This window comes from Vulpes vulpes, chromosome 15 (assembly GCF_048418805.1).
Source record: "Vulpes vulpes isolate BD-2025 chromosome 15, VulVul3, whole genome shotgun sequence".
Classification (NCBI taxonomy): domain Eukaryota; kingdom Metazoa; phylum Chordata; class Mammalia; order Carnivora; family Canidae; genus Vulpes; species Vulpes vulpes.
The window spans coordinates 107,061,525-107,085,233 of record NC_132794.1 but is presented as its reverse complement, the minus strand read 5'-3'; the positions used below and the strand labels follow the sequence as shown (position 1 = coordinate 107,085,233).

Here is a 23,709-nt window from a genome sequence, read left to right as displayed (position 1 = left end):
ACAGGCAGAGAGAGAAGCAGGCTCCCTGTGGGGAGCCCGATGCGGGACTCGATCCCAGAACCCCGGGATGATGACCTAAGCCAAAGGCAGGTGCTCAACCCCTGAGCCACCCAGGCGTCCCTGTCATGACTTTTTATAACTCCTTTCCTCCCACTTTCTCTGGTCTCTTTCCCAGGGATGGCCCTCATCCCCTGGACTGAGCGACGCCTTCACTTTTATCTTTTTTCCCTCCTCTTTTTTTTGTCATTTCTTTGGCTTTTGATTCCTACTTCTCTTTTGGAGATTTCAACTTTATTTCCACATCCTCCTGTGGAATTTCTTTCTGCTTTTGTTTTCTGTAGACTGGGGGCCCTGTTTAATCTCTTCCTGGCGGCCACAAGCCTGATGTGCTTGGAAACCACACATAGGTCCAGTGTACGGGGCTGGGAGGACTTTGCTGGGGGTCCACCTAACTATATGCTGTCTCATCCTTGTTCTCCTCAGGCTTCTGTTTGGCAGCTTCCCTAAGTTTCTTTAGAGGAGAAGATTCTAGCTTCCCATGGAGAAGGGAGGGGGAAAACTGCTCAGGGTTGGGGCCCCTTGGGGGTCCTGGGGGTCTAGCAGCTTCTCTCTGCTGCCCCCCTTGTCCCTTCTGTCTGGGCAACCTGAGACCCCTGAGCTCCTGCCATTTTCGGAGGTTCCTTGTTGGTACTCCCCGCCTCCCAACACCCATGCAGGTGTACGCTTGCTCTCGGCAGAGTCAGCCACTGTCCCTCCAACTGCTTTCCATTTCCTGAGCCAGTTCTCAGAAATATTTTCGAATCCTCTACTTGATATTTTCTTTGCCTCATTCTTTTTCTGGACCATTGCCGGCCAAGTGGCGGGAGTGGACAAGAGCGGGCTGTGCAGGCACGTATAAAAGGCAGACTGAACAGATCTTGGTGACAGGTGCAGTGTAGGGGGAGGCATGTGTTGGGGACCGCGGCTCCCAGTGTCCAGGAGTAGAGACTGCAGGACCCACCGTCCAGGAGGGGCCACTTGGTTCTTTGGTGTGTTAAATTGGAGGTGTCTGTGGGACATCCAAGCCCACAGTTCTAGAAATCGGTTGGCTACGTGGTCCGTAGCTTGGGGGAGGGGGTTGAGCTGAAATCTTGGGAGAGCATGTGGTTGGGAAAGCAGTTCCCCTAGGGCAGAAGTCTGGGAAACCCAGAATTTATGGGGGGACAGAGAGACAGGAGCCTCCCAAGGAGACAGAAACAGGAAGGTGTTGGAGGATCCTGAAAGGGCATCTGGGGGCCAGAGTGTGGACCAGAAGAAGTTCTGAGGGACTTAGGCACCAGGCCGCATCAGGGAGCTGCTGGGAGGCCGTGCTGGCAGGTGGGCGGAAGCCGGGCTGAGCGGGTTGAGGAGGGGTGGCTTGGGGACAGTGGAGGCGCCAAGTGCATGCTTTTCCTTTGAGATGTTTCTGTAAGAAGTCAGGGGTGGGGAGGTCATTAGCTATAAGGGCATGTGGACTAGAAGGAGGTTTTGTTTCATTCTCCCAGTGGAAAAAGTTTCAGCACTCTTAATGGATGAGGGAGAGGGGCCAGAGCATACACAGCAACACTCTTCTGAGCTCTGGAATGCTAATGCTTTTGTTCTTCTGAGGAGATTTCTGTGTCTCGGGCTGATATTAAAACGAATTTGCTTCTCCTCAACATGCATCGGCTGAGGGAGCAGCGTCTGAGCGCTGACTTGTGTCTGCACATTGTTATGGCTGATGCATTGCCAGGTGGAAGGAAGGCCCCAGACTCCTGGGAGAAGCTCATCTGGGTGCAGACGCCCCCACAGGCAGTCCTCAGGATGATGCCAGGAGTCATCACATGGGCCCCGGGGGCAGAGAATCCTTTTCCGGCACCTTCTGGATGGTCAGGATCAGATGCTGGGCCTAGTTGCTCTCCATGGAGCAGGTGCTCTGGTGGAGGCTGTCTGGGGTAGGGAAGAGAAGCTAGCCATCCTTCCAGGTCACACCCAGAACCAGAGACCCGAGTAGCTCCTGACAGGAGCTAGAATAGGGTTAACAAAGCTATGGAAAATCTACCAAAATAACTCGAGAGACCCGGTTCTTCTTTTTTGTTAAGAGTTCTCGGCATGGGCACCAGGCCTTCCCGTGACTGGCTTGTGGTCTGTAGTCTAAGGGTTTCCCTTTCCAGTCACGCTTCCTACCCCGGCCCAGATAAGCTTTGTGGCTGAAGCCATTCCCCTATGCGTGGGGGCAGCCACAAACTAGGCCGGCCCTGGCCTGGGTGCCTCGGGGACTCCGCACTATTCTCCGACAGACTCAGGAGGGGTGGCGGGGGCCTCAAGGTGGGGCTGAGCCACCGAGAGGCTAGGATATCTTCAGGCCCCCCAGCCTGCTTCCTCTTCTCCTGGTGCCTTCCATCCTTGTACTACCCCTCCCACCCCCACCTCTAAGCCTCAAGCTACTCATTACACTTCTCCTTTACAGAACCACCCAAGATAGTCTGGATTCATCTGGAAAACGTGTGTGTGTGCATGCATGCGCACGTATGTGTGTGTGTGTGTGAGATAGAGAGAATGTTCAAGGGAGAGGGGAGACCCAAAGTGATTTCTATTTCCAGAGTTCTGCGTGAAGTTTGTTGATCAGACTAGCTGAAACTGTATTTTTGTGAAGTATTGTTAAAACAGGAAGTAGTTCTCTAAAATTGTTCCTCACTGACAGAAGGGGTGGTGGGAGTGAGGCTCATGACTTCATGGAACGGTCGGTCTTTGAAAGGCAAAGAAGCTCCAAAGTGCTGCCCTCCCTGGGTCTCTGTGATGGTCTCCAGACTTGTCCGGTGGAGTAGCCATATCTTGAGATGCTCCTGGGTTGTTTGAGTTTGACCTCAATGAACTGTTCATAGTAACGGTTGATCAAGAAATGACACCAGGGCCTTGGGTGTTGACCCCCACCTGGGGATTCTTCTTGCAAGTACTGTCAAGACTTTCTTTCTGGGGGATAGGATGGTCAGGCCTCGGCCTCACGGGGTCTTTTGTCAACCAGTCCCTGGAACCAGAATAAGTTAAACTCCCCTCCTTTCAAGCACCAAATATTGAAGGCTTCTGGTGGTTTCTCTAAGGCTGAATGTTTCCAGAGCCTGGGCTTTCCTGAGCTGAGCTCTGCAGCCTGTGTGGGGTCCCAGGTGGGCTCTCTGGAGGGAATGGTAGTTCTGTAGGCCCCACAAAGCTCCCTGTACTCGCCCCACATCATGGCTCCGTGGCTGCATGTCAGAAGCATTTGTCTCCTGACTTGCTCTGTGGGGTGAGGTACTAGGTTAGGCTGTAATGCTCAGAGGACCGACCCCCATCTTTGCAGCCAGCGAAGTGCCTCCTTTCTCTAGGAGAAAATAGAACCCTAGGGGGATGCCCTGGAGGACGGGCTGCCTTCTGCAGCCCCAGCAGGGAGACATGCTGTTTTTAAGACAAAGCACTTACCCTAAGTGTTTTTGCTCCAGGTTTTCGCAGCACCATGAGTACAGGTGGGTATATCTTTTCCAGTTGTGCTTACAAGCCTTTTAAGGGCCTGTATGTACTTAGGGCTGATGTTTTCCAGCAGAACGGCACTTAGGACTCAGGGGACAGCAAGTGTTCTCCTCTTTGCTTGTACTCCTATCCCATTACCAAAAAATCCCTGTCCTGGAATGCAGACAGATGGTACACCTGGAGGCGGTGATGAATCTCATGAGTGTGGAACTGGGGTAGGGGGCGGGGGTGGTGGTAGAATTGAAAGGCTTTGGAGCCAAACAGTTCTCAGTTTCCCTGCAGGCTTCTTGAATAAGCCACAGTATTCTCCTGTGTCCTCCCCAGGGAGGTGGTGCCAACAGGAAACGGCCGTTTGCTCGATGCTCAGGGGATTAAGGAAATGGGATCATGGCTGTAAAACCCCTGGCATGTGTCTTGGGCATAGTAGGTGTTGGATGAGTGGTTGGGATCGGTGTGCATGGTTTCACTTGATTTTTTTGTCTTTTTTATTTTTATTTTTTACTTAATTTAATTGTTTTGGAGGTGAGGAGGGGCAGAGGGAGAGGGAGAGAGAATCTTAAGCGGACTCCACATCCAGCATGGAGCCCAACGTGGGGCTCAATCTCACGACCCTGAGATCATGACCTGAAGTTAGGAGTCAGATGCTTAATGACTGTGCCACCCAGGCATCCCAAACTTGATCTTTTAAATTGTGATGAAACACACACAGCATAAATCTTACCACTTAACCATCTCTCAGGGCTTTCATTTTTACTGTTTTCATCATTTTAAAGTGTATAGTTCAGTAGCATTAAGAACACTTGCATTATCCAGTTCCGGAATCTTGTATTGCCCTAAAGAGAAACCCCTTACCCATTTGCAGTTGCTCCCCATTTCCCCTCCCCCAGCCCTGGGAAACCACTCATCTTTCCATCTCTATGGATTTGCTTATTCTGGATCTTTCATATGAATGGAACCATGTAGTATGTGGCCTTCAGTGCCTGCTTCTTGCCCTCACCATGATGTTTTCTAGGCTCCTCCATGTTGTAGTGTGGGTCAGTGCCTCCCTCCTCTTTATGATTGAACAAGATTGCCTTGAGTCCTTAATTTGGAGACTTCACAGGATAGTCCTGAATGGTGCAGTCAGTCATTCACTCTGGGCCAGGATTCTTTCTGTCTTCATTTCCCCATAGATAGTATAGCAATTTCGTAACAGGAGATGCAGCTACAGATGCATGACAGGGGTGGGGGTAGGGGCTAGACCAACCATGAGCCCTCCCAGAGAGCTTAGCCCTGGAGCAGCAGCCAAGAGCTATGGAGGAACAGCAGCTTCTGGGTCTGGCTGGAGTAGAGAACTGGGTGCAGTGGGGAAGGGCTGGGCTCCCAGATAACAGGCTCCCTGTGTCTCCTCCAGATGCAGGAAAAGGCAAAAGAGATCTACATGACCTTTCTGTCCAGTAAGGCCTCGTCACAAGTCAACGTTGAGGGGCAGTCCCGGCTCAATGAGAAGATACTGGAAGAACCGCACCCATTAATGTTCCAGAAACTGCAGGACCAGGTAACCTGTCTTCCCAGCTGGCACTTGGATGTGACACTTACTCCTAGGCTGGGGAGAATTCAGTTAAAACGAAATGTTAGACACCCCAGAAGCCGTCCCATCCAGCTGGGCAAGTTGAGGCATCCTGAGAGGCTGTGGTTGGTGAACTAGAGGGGACTGGAATGCCAGGCTCAGGATTTGACCCGTCAGAGTCTCCCGCACACCTGCTTACTTTTCATCTACACACAGCTTGGACCAACAGTTATTATCTGTCTTCTCCACCCAAATTAGAAGGGAGGCTGGAGCTATTCAAGGAACCTACATGGAGGAAGCAATATGTAACTGCTAAAGGGAGGAACAGAGAGAAAAATCTAGAAAGTGAGCACGAGGACTCACAGTGGTAGGGAACCTGGGGCCGTTTTTGGTGCAAATAATCTAAACATGATCATGCACTTCCAGCGGCCCAAGACCGTAGGCTAGTTCATAGTGAGGCTCCTGAGTTATAAGGAAAAAGGTTAACGTTTGACAGTTTATTCCACTTAAAGCAGGAAGAATTGAGTTTAAAAAAGGACCTATAAAGGGTAAATTAGTTTTCTAGCAAGCTTTTTTATGAGATTTGCCAGTGGTAATAGGAAAAGGGATGAGATTGCACTCAGAGATTCCTTAGACGTGAATTTGCAGATGTGACTATTCAGAGTGTGCTCCGTTCTTCCGAAATGTTATCTATACACTTGTGGATGATGGAACACAGACAAATATCAGACTCTGCATGCACTTTCCTTACTAAGGGAGCAAAGGCTTTCCTTGGCTCACAGGTGGAAATTAGCTTTTAGCTTTATTCAGCAGCCCTCAAAGGTAAGCAAGCCCATACCCATCTGGAGGGCTTGTTAAAACAGACCCTGGGCCTCACCTCCAGAGTTAACCTTCAGACCTGATGGTTCCCGGGTGGCCTGAGACTTTGCCTTCCCAGCAAGTTCCCCGGCGACGCTGAGGTTGCAGGTCCTGGCACGACACTCCGACAACTGGTACAAGACCTTGGTTGGCCTTTTTGTGATCGTTGGGAGCATGCGCAGAGCCCAGAGCCTGTCCCAGCATCTGTGATGCCCCATCTTTGCTCAGCATCAGATTAGGAAACAAGTAGCAAATACAAATTTGAAAAGTAGTTTGACTACTAGTTGACACAGTGGCAAGTGCAAACTCCATGTGAATCCTTAATCAAATTTAGGTGTTGAAGGAGTTCCCGTGGGTGCAGGAGACTAGTTGAGGGCTTCCTGGAGGTGGTAGTTTTGAGCCAATGGGAAAGATGCCATGGACACGGATTTGTGGAGTGAAAGGAAATAAAGTAGAATGTATGGCGAAAAGGCATTTCTTTTGGCTGTAGTGCGTAAGGATATCTGCTCCACCTGGATCTCTGGGTCCTTTTTTTTTTTTTTTTTTTAAGATTTATTCATTTAGAGAGATAGGGAGACCAGGGGAGGAGGGGCAGAGGGAGACACTCCTCAAGCAGACTCCCCACCAAGTGTGGAGCCCCATATGGGGCTCAATCCCATAACCTTGACTCAGGTTATGAGCCTAAACCAAGAGTCAGACACCCAACTGACTGAGCCATCCAGGCACCCCATGGACCTCAGAGTCTTTCAAAAGCTCCCTAGAGTCACTCTAAAATACAGCTAGAGTTGAGAACCTGGACTGAACCCCCCTGTTGTCCTAGACTGAAAACTCAGTAATAACAATATTTACTATTCAGGAGTGCCCTTCAGTGCCTGATGCCAACTTGGCACGTACCATCTCCTTAATCTCCAATGCATGTTATTTTTCTGATTTTGGTGATGTGAAAAGCAAGGTTTGGGAGAGAATTATGTGGTTTGTTAGCACAAAGTCACACAGATAGCAAGAAGTGTTAGAGGCCAGGTGCATTCTCGTCCACCTGTCTTCAAAGACCCCACTTTCTCTGCTACACTCACAGCCTGGGCTCCTGGGGGCCTCTCACGGCTCCTCAAAGCCCCAAGAGACCAGCTGGAGCAGAGGGACTGGAGAGACCGGGTGAGCACAGGCAACCTCATTTTCCGGGACTGCAGAAGCCAAGGTAGTAGTGAGGAATGCAGTAAGCTGATAGCCCTGCACTTGATGGGACCGCGGGCTCCCCAGGACCCAGGCCTCTTGCAGTTAGTCCTGCAGCACATCCTAAAATGGAACTGGACCCCTGTGACTGGGCACGCTCCCCTCGATGCATACATTGCGGGGGTTTGCCAGCAGGGAAAGGCGGACACACAAGGAATAAAGGCAGATCTTTTTTTAAGTGACAAAGAAAAATATTTTAAAAATTACTTTTACTTACCTAGCTATGAAAGTCATACATGCTTAGCAAAAGGAGCTTAGGAAATCAAAAATATAAAGATGAAAAAAAAATTCGTAGTTCTATACCTGGAAAAAAACAGAAATAACATTTGATTTCTAGATTTTCCGTCCTTTCGTGCAAGCACACATGCGCAGACGCACACAGCATTGTGCCACAATGCAGTTCAAAGGATTTAGTGTGAAGAAGGTACTTGTGTATCCTGTTGTTAAAATTCACTGATTTTAGAGGGAGCAAGGTGCACTAACTCTCTTTCAAAGGTACAACAAGGTGGAAACAGGGTATTTGGCATCTGAGCTGATTCCACAGTGAGTCCCTGGGAAGGGCTTCTGGGTTCTGTTCCACTTTGGAAAACTCTGCCTCGTGAAAGCCTAGCTGGTAACCATCAAAATGTGTGCTCAGCATGGTCCTGCGGTTCTCTGCTCCCAAAAGGCCCCCCAGAGGGCCCTGGTTTTCTAAGTGAAGGAATTTGAAGCTGAGAGGCACATATATGGAACCAACCACAAGAGTTCACCTAACTTGAATCCCACCCGGCTCCATGGCTCTGGCTTTGTTGAGCACCACTTGGCATCAAGGCAGCTAGCTGTCTGAGCCGCCTGCTTCCCGCTCCCTACCTCCCAACCCCGTTTGCCAGGAAGACTTCGGGGAGCCTCAGCCCCTCCTCAGGGCAGCAGGGCCCCAGCCGTGGAAGTGCTGATAGGGCAGGATGGACTTTAGGACACAGTTAGAACCTAAAAGGGTGGGAAAATCCTCCCTGGGCATTAAATCAGATGACCCCCCATCTGTGCATCTGATTTAAATGAAAAGCTTCTTGGTTCTTCATTCAAGTCCTGTTTATTCTTGGTTTACGCACAGTTCTAGCGGCCTCTGCTTCTTAGGTCACAGCAAATTGGAAGTGCCGGTAGAAGCTGTGCAGCGATGGGCAACAAGAAGCGATAACCGACAGGCAGGGAGGAGACAGAAAAACGAAACTAAACATAAAACCACAGCGCAGAGATATCTAGAGCCACCGCGTGTGGGCGCCCCCGGCCCCACACACCACTGTGGGGGCATCCCTGTGCTATGGGATGGTGGCAACACCAGTGATTCTGATACCCCAAAGCATCAAGTTTGAATTGTGGTAGACATATTCTGTGAAGGATATGTTAGACGTTTTAAGATCTTAAAAGAAGTTTGATATCTTACGAGAAGTTTGGGGGCTCAGAACTCTGTCACTTTGAAAACTTATGGAAGTGGAGGGATCGTGCTCCGATTTAACTCAGTTCTGCAAACACAGCCCCTCTGTGCGCTCTGCACATGCGGATAAGGCCAGGAGAGGTGGGGGTAGTACTGTGGCCGTTTCCTTGGAACCTTAGCCTAGAATCAGAGGACAAATTTAAGTTGTGGGAAGCAGGAAGGAGGAGGCGACCTTACAAAGAGTTGATTTTTTTCAATGAATTGCAATTTCCTGCAGTGTCTTTTTTTTTGTTTTGCTTTGTTTTCTTCTTTTAAAAATCCACTGCTGGCTGGTCTATTTCAGCTCTGGTTGGCTTGCTGGTATTTGTTCTTTTATTCACTCCCTTGTGCCACAATGACGATGGAGAGCCCACTGTGTGCCTGGGACTGTGCTAGGAACTATGTATGCAGTGAGAAAATCAGCCCCCGTCCAACCACAGAGACAGAAAAAGATAAATGCCATGAAGTACCTACAGCAGGTGGTGGACTGAGAGTGATGATTGAGGGGGGCCTACTTGGGATCTAGTGGTCAGGGAGGGCACCCCGAAGAGGTGGCTGAGACCTGAGTGGCAAGGAAAGCCAGGTGAGAAGGGAGCAGGGCCTTCCAGGGAGAGGCAACAGCAAGCACAAAGGCCCTGTGGTGGGGAGCCACTAGGCGTGTTGGAGGAGGTCCGAATGGCTGGAGTATATAGTCAATGAGGACGGCAGTAGAAACTAAGTCAGGAGGGACTGGCCAGGGTGAGGCCCTGAAGCTGTGGTAACCAGTTTACTTTCAAGGATTTTGAATGGTAACTCGTTCTAGAATATGCCAGTTGGGCTAGTAAGGTTAGGGCCTCTTCAAAGATGGGCACCTTGGCCCTGATCCCCAGCTCCAGCCGTGCCCGTGTCTCATGAGCTGTGCAGGAGCCTGATGATGACTCGGTGGTGCAGAGCCTCTCTGTACCAACTGTGAACCCGCAGCCTCCTGACCATGGCTCATCATTTGTTCCCTGATGGCCTGACATCTCCCTCGCTGCTCATCACTTCCTGGATGCGGAGCTCACATTTACTGTCAGGATCACTGCGTGTTGGGTGCGCTGGGCGGGGGACGTGGGGGCTCTTGGTGTGGCCTCTGTGTCCTCATCTACGGCGTGTGGCTTCTGGCAAACTCTGCTGCCCCTCGGAGCTGCACAGTGAAGCCATCTAGAACCCTGCAGCGCCCTGATGTTGAACAGCCGCTCCCTGCCAGCCACATCTTTATTTCCTTAGGCCTGACTTTTCCCCCCTTTCCTATGACCTCAGAGTTAATTAGCTGTGACACATTGGGCAAGATACAGTCTGTGCCTCAGCTTCCCCTTTTGTGAAATGGAGATTATGATAAGACACTTACAAGGCGAAATGCAGTCGTGTCTGTGTTTACTCAGAGCCCTCTGTGTTAACTGTGCGTGTCCTTTAGACTGTCATGTGAAGATAAACTTTAATTTCATGCAATAGTTCTTAACTGGGGATGATTTTGTGCCCCCCCCCACAGCCTGCCCAGGGGACACTGGGCAGTGTCTGGAGACCTTTCTGGCTGTCACAAGCGGGGTGGCGGGGGGGGCCACCAGCAGCTCCTGGGCAGAGTCCAGGATGCTGCTAAATATAAGGCACGGGACAGCCTCACACGACACAGAATGATCGGCGCCAAGTGTCGGTGGTGCCCAGGCTGGGAAAGCCCAGCTCAACGGGACTCCCAAAGGACTCCCAAACCCGCAGCGGAGCTCGTGGCCTCAGGCCCCCACCGATAACCAGCCAGGGTCGCGCGGCTTTCTCCAGTGTCGTGACTTCGGGAAACACGAGGGCCGAGCCCCACCCCCCCGTGGTTTCCACGATGCCTCCACGTGTGCATCTCATGGGACTTAGGGGGGGTGGTCCCGGGGAAGTGTGAAAGGTCACTCCAGGGGACGGCGGCACGGCTGGCCTCAGGTCACCGCGCGGGGCGAGAGGAATGGGTGGGCTTGGGGCCCACGGACCTGGCCTGGGCCGAGCGGTGGCCTTCCTCGCTGTCCCCTCCTGGTCGGGGCCACCCCTCGCCTTTGCACATGCTGTAGGGCAGCATGAAACCCCCACCAGCGCTCTCCCTTCTCCAACACGCAGGGAGCAAAATCGATCCCCGCAGCCTAAAGCGCTCCTCTTTGTACGAGAGAGGACAGCGCCCGTCCCCGGTGGCCCTGTGAGCTCAGTGGGCTGGGAACACGTGTCCCGTTCTGTCGCACGGCTGGGAGCTCCAGGGAGGAAGGCCACCCAGGGCCCGCTCGGCCAGCATTAGCCCTGAGCGCATCCTGCTACTGTGCCATTCAAAATCCTGAGCAGGTTAATTTTAAAAATTAATTCTTTTAAAGATTTCATGTATTTATTTATTTAGAGAGCAAAAGCGGGAGGAGGGGCAGAGGGAGAAGGAGACAGAATCTCAAGCAGACTCTGTGCTGAGCGTGGAGCCGGACACCAGGCTCCATCCCACGACCCTGAGATCATGACCTGAGGCTTAATCAAGAGTCGGATGCTTAACCAACTGAGCCACTAGGCACCCCTAAGAATTACTATTATTATTATTATTTTAAAGATGTTATTTATTTATTCATGAGAGACAGAGAGAGATAAAGAGAGAAAGAGACACAGGCAGAAGGAAAAGCAGGCTCCATGCAGGGAGCCTGATGTGAGACTCGATCCCGGGTCTCCAGGATCAGGCCCTGGGCTGAAGGCAGCGCTAAACTGCTGAGCCACCCGGGCTGCCCACTATTATTATTTTTTAAATATTTTATTTATTTATTTATTTGACAGAGAGGGAGTATGAGCAGGGAGAGAGGCAGGCAGAGAGAGAGAGGGAGAAGCAGACTCCCCACTGAGCAGAGGGCCCGACACGGGACTGGATCCCAGGACCCCAGGATTATGACCTGAGCCAAGGACAGATGCTTAACCGACTGAGCCACCCAGGCACTCCTAAAAATTATTTTTAATTGTTAAATAACTACATGTTCATTGTTGAAAAGAAAAGAAAATTCACATGACCTATGAGGGTCTGAAGTAAAAAGTTACACACCCCAGGCCGTGCCTTCTCTCTCCCTCCCAGGCAGTAATGCCCATATGTTTCAGATCCTTCCAGACCCTTCCCTGAGAGTATAAGAATGGAAAGCTTTGAAATCTGCTCAGTGACGTGACATTATGCCATGTCAATGATTTGAAACAAAACTCTGCTCCTATAAGTTTCTCAGCACCATCTTAAACCCCTTTCTTGCCCTGATGCCTCGGGTTTGGATTCCACAGGATTGGGTTGGAATCCAGTTGGTTCGCTCCGGGACAGCAAGGAGACTGGAGATGATGGGAGGGTCAAGGTCATTGCACATGACAACTTGAAATCATTGCTTTTTTGGACCATGAAAAAGAAGGTTTGAGGGCAAGCTCATTCTTCTTCCTTAAACCCGAGGGATCCCAATGCTTACACTTAAGCAGGTTTCAGATGCTGCCAGGACATTCCCATCCAGGTTTCTTGCTAAGTCTGGTTTGGGGGAAGGGAGAATGGAGGCAGCTTTCTCCACGGAAAAGGAAGCCTTCAACCTCCGATGCTTAAAAAAAATGTAGAAAAGACTTCAGTGAGATGTCAATGCTCCCAGCCACATCCTTGACAGAAAGGAACCATGCGTCCGGCCCCTTGTTAGTAGTGTCTTTTGTCTTTTCTTTGAATTTCCCCAGAACCCAAGAAGCGAGAAACACTTCCTTTTTAGACATCAAGAAGAAGGGGTGGACCAGTTGGTGAGGATCCAGCAGTGGGGGAGGGGCATGACCCCATGCTTCCGGGGTCATGTAGGGGTCCACTCCCTCCCTCCACCCCTAGTATCTTCAAGTCTGCAGTGGGGGCTGAGGCTGGGGACCCTGGGCGCCTCCGTCTTGTGGGTGCCAGCTGACATCAGCCCCTAAAGATTGAGCCCAGTCCTGAAATTGGCATTTCCCAGAGTGCAAAGCCAGAAAGGGCAGGTCATGGGTTTTCATTCAAATGGAAGAAAAGTTGGCTCCCTCCATCTGCCACAGCCTTTGCCTTATGAGGGATGGGGTGGGGCAGGAAGGATAGTATTTGAAATACTTTGAGATTTTTTTTTTTTATATAACTCTAAAAATGTGTTTAAGGGAAGAAGATCAGAGGGATACTAGAATAGCTTTTAACTCTCCTCCTGATGGCAAAGGCAAAATTAAAATACCTTCACACCACGTATAAAGCATGTCATTTGGGCCTTGGATCCGAGTGTTACGGACTCCAGGAAAAAGTAGATGAATTGACCCCTGCTCCATGGGATAGCACCCCACCCATGGGACTGTGAGGGGATTTCACCCTCGAACAGGCGTCTTTCCTCCTCTGTCCATGTCCACCTTCTTTCCAGAGTTCTAATCCCACCAGCATGCTGTCCCTGTCTGGCAGCCTGTCCAGGAAGCAGGAGCACTATCCAGGATAACAGAAACATCCACGGCCCAGCCTGGCAGGTTGGGACAAGTATCGAGCTGAGCTGCTGTGCAGCGGATGCACCCCACTCAGTAGATGGCGAGGCCGTCTGGAACTTGCGCGGTGGGGACATCCCTGTGTGTGCCCTGCCCCGTGGCTTCTGATCATTTCATAGCCTGAGGACTGGAGGGAGGGAGCTTGCTTTCTTCGCACTTTTTGTCTGTACGTGTGGGTATGAAAGCATGTCTGTGGTCTGGGTGTGTGGGAGGAGAGCACGTTCTAGAAGTGTAGTTCAGAGACCGTGGTGCTTGCCACCTTCTTTCAAGAACTCAGTTCTTGAAGCAAATATGAAATCCCACTACTAAAACGTTTTGTTGCATTAAAGGATTTATTTTTTCTCCTTGTACCCAGTTGAAATCACATGGCAGAGGGGTTTGAAAAGGAGGGAGGATGCTCATTTAGGTCTTTTAATGTTCCTGCTGTCTGAGAGGCATGAAAAGATTAGGCTTGAAACACACTTGATGGAGACAGTGATGAAATCTTTACTGAGGAAGTTTAGGCATCCTGTCTTCTCCATGGATGAGGGTGCTTCCCGGAGGGGGTCCTTTCCTTGAGCAGCAGATTCGGAATGACCTACGGTTGCAGCACCCCATGGCTGTTTTCCCTTGAGGAAGGGGAAATCCTAATCAGTCAGCACCCTGGGTCTGAAGAGGGAGAGTCCTGGTCATGTAAGGGGACCTGGCACAAAGATGCCCACAGGCAGGGGGGCTCCCTCTCTTTGCCTTTATCACTGAGAGTTTCGCCTCCAGCCTCCTGCAGGAGTGGATCCCAAGGCAATGATGCTAAATAGGTTATAGACAAGGCATGCTGCCTACAGATGTGGGGCTGCCAAAACTCTCAACCTGCTGAGCCACAGCTGTCTTGGCCAAAAAAAAAAAAAAAAAAGGTATGGAATGCACCTTAGCTGCCAACTGGAGTTTTCTACTTCATTGGCTGCCTGTCTCTCAGAAGGACTTCTGCTCTATGGCTCTGCTCCGATGCCGTCTGTCCACCTGGAGCACCACCCCGCACCCCAGATTTGTCTCCACCTTCTGCTTTCTCTTCCCTGCAGACAACTTGAGGTGTGTTGGAAGGGTGATGCTCTCAGTTCAGGCCTGGTGAGGCCAGTTCTCCCCATCAGAGAGTCCTCATTTTGTAGAACCTTCTGGAACACCTAGGGCCATCTCATTTTCTGTGCTCCAGTAAGAGTGAGCTGAAATCAATAAGCTGACTGTTAGTTTCCAAGGGCTGTCTTAACAAATTATCTCAAACTGAGTTGCGTAAAACAACAGAAATTTAATCTCTCGGTTCAGGAGGTCAGAAGTCTGAAATCAAGGTGTCGGCAGGGCTGTGCTCCTCCCATAGGCTGTATGGAAGGATCTTTCCCGGCTTCCTCCTGGCTTCTGGTGGGGACTGGCATTCCTGGTGCTTCTTGTCTTGTAGCTGCATCACTCTGGTGGTTGCTTCTGTCTTCACATGGCCTCTTCTCTCTGTGTCCCTCTGTGTGTTCTCTTCTTAGGAAGACCCTGCTCCTTGGAAGATGATGTCACCGTGACGATATCCTCACCTAACCCTATTCCAAATAAGGTCACATTTTGAGGTTCCAGGTGAACAGACACTTTGCAGGTCCAGCATTCAACTGACTTTTAGGGATATTTGTTTCCCATTTATACACACAAATGCACTTTTTTAAAAAAAGATTTTTATTTTTATTTTTTTAAAGTATTCTCTACACCTAACATGGGGCTCGAGCTGATGACCCTGAGATCAGGAGTCACAGCTCTTCCGACTGAGCCAGCCAGGTGCCCCCACAGATACACTCTTGGAGAACATACTTGGAATCATTGTTTCTCATTTTCATACATTTTAAAAATTTAATGTTCAGTCTTGTAACGCTCACCTATTACATTCTTTCACGTCTCTCTTTGCAGCCTTCATTTTTAGTGACTGCCTATGGGTCTGTCAGGTGAGTGGTAGGACTGCCTAGTGGTTAGGAGTAGGGGCTCACAGGGCAAGGTGGCCAGCGTTCGCATCCCACCCATCTCTCTTGGGCTGTTACAAGCTGTGACGCCCTCCAAAATCCGAGGTTGAAGTCCTAAGCCCTAGCACCTCAGAATGTGACTGTGTTTCAAGATAATTTTAATTATCTAATATATCTAATCTAAATATCTAAATCTAAAATCTAAATATCTAAAATATCTAATATACAGATAATAACCCTTTAAATAGATAATTTTAAGGAGATAATTCATGTAAAATGAGGTCATTGGAGTGGGCCCTACATCCAATATGATTGGTGTCCTTCTAAGAAGAGGTGACACACACAGAGGGAGGATCGTGTGAGGACACAGAGGAAGACGGCCACTTATAGAGCTTCTTCAACTCAACATGGAGGTACATCTTGACCATAAGTTGAAAATATTGTAAGTTGAAGATGATATTTAACACATCTAACCTACCGACCCTCATAACTTAGCCTAGAACATGCTCCAAACACTTAACATTAGCCTACGGCTGGGCGAAATCATGTAGCACAAAGCCTACTTTACAACGAAGTGTTGGATATCTCACATGGTTTATGGAATATTAGACTGAAAGTGGAAACAGAACTGCCGTAAGGGTGTGGGGTGGTTGTCAGTATGAGCTGTTTGTGCTTGTGATCGGGGGACAGACTGGAGGCCGGGGCCCAGCGTCACCAGCAAGGAACGTACTGTGAATCGCTAGCCGGGGGGAAAAGATCAAATTTCAAAGTTTGAGGTACAGTTTCTATTGAATGTGTGTTGTTTTTGCACTGGTATAAAGTAAAAAAATCATAATCTGAGCCATTTTAAGCTGGGATAAGGCACCAAACTTTGAAGGCCTAGTTTCTTCTCTCTGCAATCAGGTCTCATCGGGTCCCGGTGAGGATTAAAGGAGAGAATGCTCGGTGCGCGGCCTGGCGCTGGGCTGGAAGGTGCTCCCGGCAGTCTCGGTATCCCCTGCGTCATTTCGCCAGTCCCCTGTCATTGCACGGTGGGTGGTTTCTGTTCATTCATCAGGCGAATGTTTACTGGACCCCAGTCGCGGCCACTGGACCCCAGTCGCGGCCACTTGCCCTGTGATGACTAAGACTGTGGCCTGTGGTCAGCAGCCAGGTACGCTGCCTTTGGCCACTTTCTTGAAAGGGATTTTTGGGAGCATTCTCTCTTCTCCGAGCTGTTTTCACCAAGCACCCCCCATGGGGGGCCCTGTAATGGGGGCACCCTGTTGCCATATGCTCTGAGGCCTGTGCCCAGGAGAGCCTTTGCTGATGGCAGTGATGAGCTATTAGGCAGCTCAGAGCCCCAGAAAATGTTGGGAGCGATAGCCCTTTCCTTTTTCCTTTTCCCATGGGGGTCTGATGGCTGCAGCCACCACCCGGTGACTCCACAGCCCCTGGAGGCGGGCGAAGGTTCCTGGCGGAGGAAGTCCTAGCCCAAAAGCCTTCATGGGCATTTCACACCTGCCCACGGCAGGGAGTGGCCCTTATGTTCCTGTTAAATAGTTTGCAGCCCTGTCCCCTCGAGCTTGCTGGCACTCAGTGGCCCCTTGGGATCTCGAGCATTCCCCTCAGCTGAAGCAACCCCCTGCCCTCTGTCCCCTGCCGCCTCCATCCCTGGGTGCCTTTTTCTTCTCTTCTTTGAAGTGTGAGCCTCAGAGCCACGACAGGCAAACAGGATGTTCCACTCCCACATGCAGAGACTTCAGACGAGACACTTGGGTCGAACCGCATCCTGCTGGCAGTGGTGGGTCCCATCTGCTGCGGACCTGGTGTGGGAGGGGTGCAGGGCTGGGTGCCAGGAGGGGTACTCATGAGGTGGGCTTCATGAGTCACTCTGAGCCTCATTCCAGACTTCCTGACTAGGTGGGCATGTCACAGTCCCCTCTGGGAGCCCTGTGCCTGGAAAAGCCAAATAATGCAGGTGGTGATGGATGGCAGCACCTGCGCAGCATGTTTGTGGGAGGCTGCGGCATGTAATGGCATTCCTCATCCCCCGCCTTGCCCTTGGCTATGATTTTTGTGTTTTCTGGGAGATTTTTTTTTTATTGTTGTTTTAAAATGAATGATTTCTGCAAACCCCAGCAAATCAGTCTAGGATTGCAAAATTGCTATAAAATAGGTGATGGCCATGGAGAGACACAAGGTGGGGATTTATGGAGGCGTGATCTTCCTGAACAGCTGCAGATCTGAGGCAAGACTGGAGGGACACCCAGGGAAGGGCAGGCAAGAGTGTAAGAGTTTAAGGAAAACACAGAGTCCTAAATCTTCGCTGAGCGGTGGGCTTGGAGGATTAGCAAAATGATTTAGGCGCTTCTCCTGGGGGTGAAGCCATCTTGGGAGAAGGAAGGTATAAAGGCGGAAGGTTCCAGGTCTCCAATCCCCCAGGCAGATGTTCTGAGTCCTTAGACTCCATCAGACATTCAGTTTTCTTTTCTTTCTTTCTTTTTTAAAGATTTTATGAGAGAGAGAGAGAGAGAGAGAGAGAGAGAACGTGTGCACACAGCAGGCAGAGGGAGAGGGAGAAGCAGGCTCCGAATGAGCCACTCAGGCGCCCCAGACATTCAGTTTTCAAAATAGTTTGCCTGTGTGTTGGCTGAGGTCAAATTTTAAAGATGTCAGGGAGGACCTGCGTGGCTCAGTGGTTGAGCATCTGCCTTTGGCTCAGGTCATGATCCCGGGATCTTGGGATCGAGTCCCACATCGTGCTCCCTGCGGGGAGGGGAGCCTGCTTCTCCCTCTGCCTATGTCTATGCCTCTCTCTCTCTGTCTCTCAAGAATAAATAAATAAAATCTGAAAAAAAAAAGGATGTCAGGGTTTTACCACCCACTTGAAAACCCTGCCTGGCAGTGAGTGACATTCTAGACACCCCTAGAACTTTCCACTTGAGCCTGTCATAGTTCAGTAAGCGAAGACACCAGGGTACTTGCAGATTTTCCATCTGCAGAATGTCCTGAAAATTCAGTTGAAGGGTTTGAGAGAGAGACAATGAGGGAGATTTCTCAAGAGACGTTACTCCATGACAGCCGGAAAATACTTTCCTGTTTGCCTCTCCTTTCTCCACCACTTTTGTAGGGCAGGGGAGGAGAGTGGCAAAGGATTGGGGTAGGGGAGTGGGGGAGAAGGGAGGCTGGGAATAGGGACGGTGGCTAAGAAGAGAGGGGGCGACTCTCTGAGGACCTGTGGTGCAGGAGGCAGCCCTCTAATCCAGGGGACTTAGGATCCGGGATGGGTGGTCCTCTCGTACCCCACGAGCACACAAGGGAGTCCCTGCTTTCCCAGAGCCACGCTCCTGGGCCTGTGTGAGTGCGCAGGTGTCCGCAAGCTGCAGCCAACTGCTGCTTCCTTTAATTAGGGCCTGTTCCCAGAGCCTCTCCTTGCTAAGACTGTGGTTTCACCCACCCCTGCCTGCATTAAATAAGCCCTATTTTTGTTCCTTGGCATAATAACAGGTTTATCTGAGACCTTGGATGCCAGACTTCTGGGGGGTCTTAACAATATCGACATCACCTGAGGTGACCGTGGCCCTCCCAGTAACCACCCTCTCTACAGGAATGGTTTCTGTTCGGCCATCTCCAGGTTCTGGTGAAATCCATCCCTGTGTTATCTGTACAAATAAAGTGGAGATTCTTAACGGACCTCTTGATACAAGGGTATGAATCCGTGCTGTCCACATTCATACTTCCGTGGAAGATAAAGATAGATTTGTTCGTGTGGCAGTAACTATTATATTCCGTCGAGACTCATAATGACCCAAACCATCCAGGAAACCTTCCTTGCCCAGCACACGACTTAACTTGCTTGGTGTGTTTTGCACATATTTGCCTTCTTTGGCACACGGAAGGTATTTAATGAACATTTGATAGAATGACTCATGGTCTGATTAAGCCTCAACCTTTAGACTCTTTTTCCTTTTTCTCCTTAGATCTTCAACCTCATGAAGTACGACAGCTACAGCCGCTTCTTGAAGTCTGACTTGTTTTTAAAACACAAGCGAACCGAGGAGGAGGAAGAAGATCCCCCCGATGCCCAAACTGCAGCTAAAAGGGCTTCGAGAATTTATAACACATGAGCCGCCCAAGAGCTGGCAGGACTGGCGGCTGTCAGAGGCAAAGGGACTCACTCTCAGGACCATGCAGGGTTTCTCATTGCTTTGTTATCTGTAAGGACTGAAATGTAAAAAACCCTCCAATGGGACATGTGTATTTTATTAACTGCTTGACCTGTAAGTTTTGCATGATGGCTAATCTTACATAAAACAACAAATAGCTTTGAGGTTTTAGTTCACAAACACACACACACACACACACACACACACACACACACACACACACACAAGCGGAAGAGTCCTTAAACACTGGATACTTTGAGCATTTTGTAGCCTGATTAAACATCCTGTGAGGCCACCAGGTGAAACTTAGAGCCACCTGTTACCTTTAAGTCTTTGCCCGGCCTCTGCGGGAGGGGTCATGCATGTCCACCGATTCACTTGGCAAATCAGCTCAAGAATGACTTGAGTTGTCAAACCCAGGCCCCTGGGGGTGTCATCTGTCAGGCGCCTTTTTGGATTAAGTACCTGTCGAGAGTAAGTTCCGACCTGGGAAAGGAAAAGTCCTCACCGACAGCCTCTACAGATTTGGGGAGCTGTGTGTGAGCATCATCAGAGGGTTCTCATTTCTGGTGTGTGGGTTTGTCCTGGTTTTGCCTACCGTCTGTGACATCTCATGCAGCACAGATAAATAGTTCACCTTGACAGAAACAGGATCTCAACCAGGAAGAAAGAAGGACACATGTGAAATTGTTCAGGGTCCCCCGTGACAACGCAAGGCGGTGTTGGACGAGCTCGTGGCACATGGCCCGTGCCGATGACGGAGCTGGTGGGATGATTCGTTCCCCCATAGCCCATCTGGGGACACATTGGAACCCTTTCTTCTCTGTCCTACCCTTTACTGGACTTGTTAACTCTGGGCTTGACGCTTCAATGAGGGGAAAGAAATGGTCTTTGAAAAGTCTCTTCGTGGGTGGAGAGGCTGTGCTTGAAATCCTGCTTGGCCCAGGCTGTCCCAGCCAGCCCAGGTGCCACCCACACCCCCCTTTCCGAGCAGAGCCCAGCGGAGCCCAAGGTCAGGCCCAGTTCCCTCCTGCCGCTTGCTCCCGCCATCTGCTGCTGCCAGGCCTCTCCAGCATGTTTGCCAAACCTCCAGCTCCTGTTTGTACAAACACAGCAACCAGACTGTTACTTGCGAGCCTTCCCACTCAGACGTTTCCATTTGCAAAATTCCCTGATGTCGAGGGTGACCATGTAGTTTATTAATCACACCAGGATAGTTTTGAGAGAGAAGGGAACTAAGTTTAGTAATTATGCTGGGATAATCGGCACAGACTGGTTCTATTCTGAGTGAGCCATTTGCGATGATGACCGTCCCCTCCCGTGACCACTCTGCTGTTCCCCTGGTTCCCCAGCGTCACAATGTCCATTCACTGTGGTCGAAGGTTTCCTGTCCGTCCACCTCCGGCCTGGGGAAGGGACAGCCTTCGGGAGCCATTGACTGCTGAGAACCAAGTGATTTGACTGTGCATTTATCAGAAACAGCAAATGCTCGATCCCTTGGGTGGGGGGATGTCTGTGCCTTCCCCCAGGACATCCCAGACAAGCCTTTTCTCTGCCTAGGGCGAGGTAGTGACACTGAGACACACACCCAAGGGACATGTCATCCATCCTCAATTTGCAATTTGCAGTTTCCTGAGCAGGAAAATGTAGAGCTGCACACCCACCCCACCACGCCGTTGCAGGTAGAGGGTTACTTGGGGTTGCCAGGGAGTTGAACAAGCGGGTCTGTGCTCCCTTTGATGAGCCTGTATGGGACTCAAAGAACCTTATGGCTTTTTCCCTCTTTCCACTGGGCTCAGAGACCCTTTAGAGTGGTGGTCTCTTTATAAGTGCTCGAATAAAGGAAATATCCAGAGTCAGCCCGAAGATGATCTAGCAAAAGAAAAGCCTGTCACATGGGAGCTGCCTGAAAAGCTGAGAGCCAGTGGGATGCGAGCCCCGTACGTTTAACCGCAGCGTGCTCCTACCGGCGTGAACTCCTGCCACTTCCTCTGGCTTGCTCCCGCCTGGCTGCCCACATCTATGCCGCCTGCACAGCTGAGGCGTATACAGAATTCAGCTTCCTGAAGCCACTGTAAAAGCAAGCCGGAAGTGTAGGGAATCCATGCAGCCAGTAGATGCTTCTAGCCAGCTTTTCACCCTCGCCCTGTCTGGCCATCCATCCACTTGTTGACTAGGATCTCCATTGTGTCCGCAATGCGCCAGGGAGTATGTTAGGTGCCAAGATTCAATGGGGGTGGGGTGGGGTGGGGAATGAAGCAGCCACTAGGAGTCATGCCCTCGTGGCACGGACAGGTGTTACCAAGAACAGATTTTGTTCATACTCAGGTGTGCTGAGGAGATTGAGAGATGATGACCATTGCAAAGAGAGTCTGGTACAGGTCCTAAGAGGAGGGCTAGGCTGTGCCACGCAGGGCTGCGCGGGGGAGCCACCAGGGCTGGTGGGGAGGCAGAGGGAGCAAGGGAAACTGTGGGCAAAGGCATTTATTGTGGTTTCCTTGGGAAAGGCAATGCAGGGTAAGCAGGCTTGGATTGGCTGGGTTGAGTAACCTCCACAGGCTCTGGGGGCCCTGGGGCTGTCCCTAGCTGTCTGGTACCTGGGCCCAGGTGATGAGGGCAGGTGGCCCAGAGTGTGAGAGTCCTGTGAGAACCTGATAAAGGATGTGGTTGGGATATGCATCTGGATCTGTTCGTTAGCCCCAGTGGTTTGCTATCTCTAAGAGCTGGTGAGCCCTGCAGGGATGGCCCTCGATGTCACGGCATCAGAAAAAAGAATTAAAAAAAAAAATGCTTAGTACAACAGTCTCGGGGCCAAGAGACACTCTCAGGCCATGGATGTGTTTGACAGGGCATGTGTGTTAAATCTTTCTATGCAAATGCCTTAGGCAGAGCTTGAGTGTCACCTCTCGTTGGCCGCAGGCCCTGTCACTCCCCATTGCCTGTGACAGGCCACTCACATATTTATGTGCTCTGCTCACTGCATAGTGTGTGCCCCGATCTCCACTTTACTTGAGGGCATTGTCCTCTGTGACTTTGCTGTCGGTAATGATACCTCCAGACCCACTCTCTGACCTGCCTGGCTTTCTAAGCGTGGGCTGTGGCCCGTGTCCTCTGCACGGTCCTCACTACCCTGCCTTCTCAATGGCAGCTCTCCCTCTTAGGCATGGCGGGGGCAGCTCACCTACATGCAGAACCCCCCCCCCCCAAGTGCTTCTCTCCCACTGCCCCTTACACCAAAGCTTAAAAAGTGGGGGAACTTGGGGCTCCTGGGTGGCTCAGTTGGTTAAGCATCCGACTCTTGAGCTCAGCTCAGGTCTTGCTCTCAGGATCATGACTTCGAGCCCCACAGTGGGCTCCGTGCTGAACGTGGAGCCTGCTTTTTTAAAAAAGTGTGTGGAGGTGGGAGAACTATTTCCCCCATTTTAGAGAAGGGAAAACCAGAACCAGTGACCTGACTCCAATGGGATCATGGACAGAGACTTACTGACCACCTACTATAACCCAGGCTGAATTCTAGACACACGAATCTAGGAGCTGAAAGAATGAGGCACAAACCCTGCCTTCAGGGAGCATCTGGTCACAAGATGAGGTGGAGTCTTTCCTGAAACCCCTGCTCTGAGGAAGTGACCGGCCCCTGGGAGAGTGGCCTCTGGGGTGTGACTGGCTGGTGGTGCTCATCTCCTAGTTTGCAGGCTCAGTTGTTTTGTCTTTCCCCTAAGTTTCAGGACGTTATGCTTTGTGTTGACACTGGTGAAATGATTGCTTTCCAACACATGAGAATGGGTGCTCTGTTCTTGTGAGCACGAGCTTTTCCTTCCAGTCTCAGGTGAATTCTGGGAAATGAAGAATTAGTTTGGCCAAGTTTCCCGTTGTGGTTTTGCTCACGAGGACACAGACCCCTTCCTGTGTTACAGAGTCGAGGCCTGATGAATTGGTACCAACTGCCAGGTCCCAGCTCTGACTTTGGGAGCACGCTTTGTTTACGAGCTTTGTAAACTGCTAGGCAAGCACAGTCATGACTCATAGTCTCTCATTATTTACCTTCATTTTGGCTGCAGATGTTCTAGAACGTGCATTTAGTGAAGTGCTAAATGGTCTCGTTGTACCATTAGCGTCTAGGTTTTTTAAATTTGTGTTTTTTCTTGAGATTGGCTGCATCCAAGGCAGTGGGCGCTGTGCGAGGGCTGGAGCCGGGGTGAGGAGGGGAGAAGCCTGGCACCCAGGGGCAGGATCGCCGCCCGAGGGGCTCCCAAACCCTGGGCAGAGCAGGTGGGCTCTCCTCCATTCCCACAGGCTCTGCCTGCAAGCTTTGTGAGTCCAGGCTTGCTCACGGGGAAACCTGGTGGGCCACCCAAGAGGGTGGCCTCTGAGTGAGGGGCCTGCGGGCCGTGCCCTCTCTGGGTGCTTGGGGGAGGATGTTCAGAGTGCTGCATCCGTCTGGGGAGAGGGGAGCTTCTGCTAGTTCCCACAGTGCCACTGGGTAGAGGCACCTGGCAGTGGCCT

The 23,709-nt window shown here is 50.8% G+C and overlaps 1 protein-coding gene across 3 annotated transcripts in view; it reads left to right on the top strand.

Annotated features, from left to right (window-relative positions):
• RGS10 (regulator of G protein signaling 10) overlaps window positions 1-19,370 on the top strand; it is a 39,801-nt gene extending 20,431 nt beyond the window's left edge. For all 3 annotated transcript variants that reach the window (XM_025994309.2, XM_072740223.1, XM_025994317.2), the window contains exons 4-5: window positions 4,895-5,038; window positions 19,021-19,370. In XM_025994309.2, the coding sequence (XP_025850094.1) occupies window positions 4,895-5,038; window positions 19,021-19,167 (291 nt within the window). In that variant the 3' untranslated portion in view covers window positions 19,168-19,370. The remainder of the gene's footprint in view (window positions 1-4,894; window positions 5,039-19,020) is intronic.
• The last annotated feature ends 4,339 nt before the right edge of the window (window positions 19,371-23,709 follow it).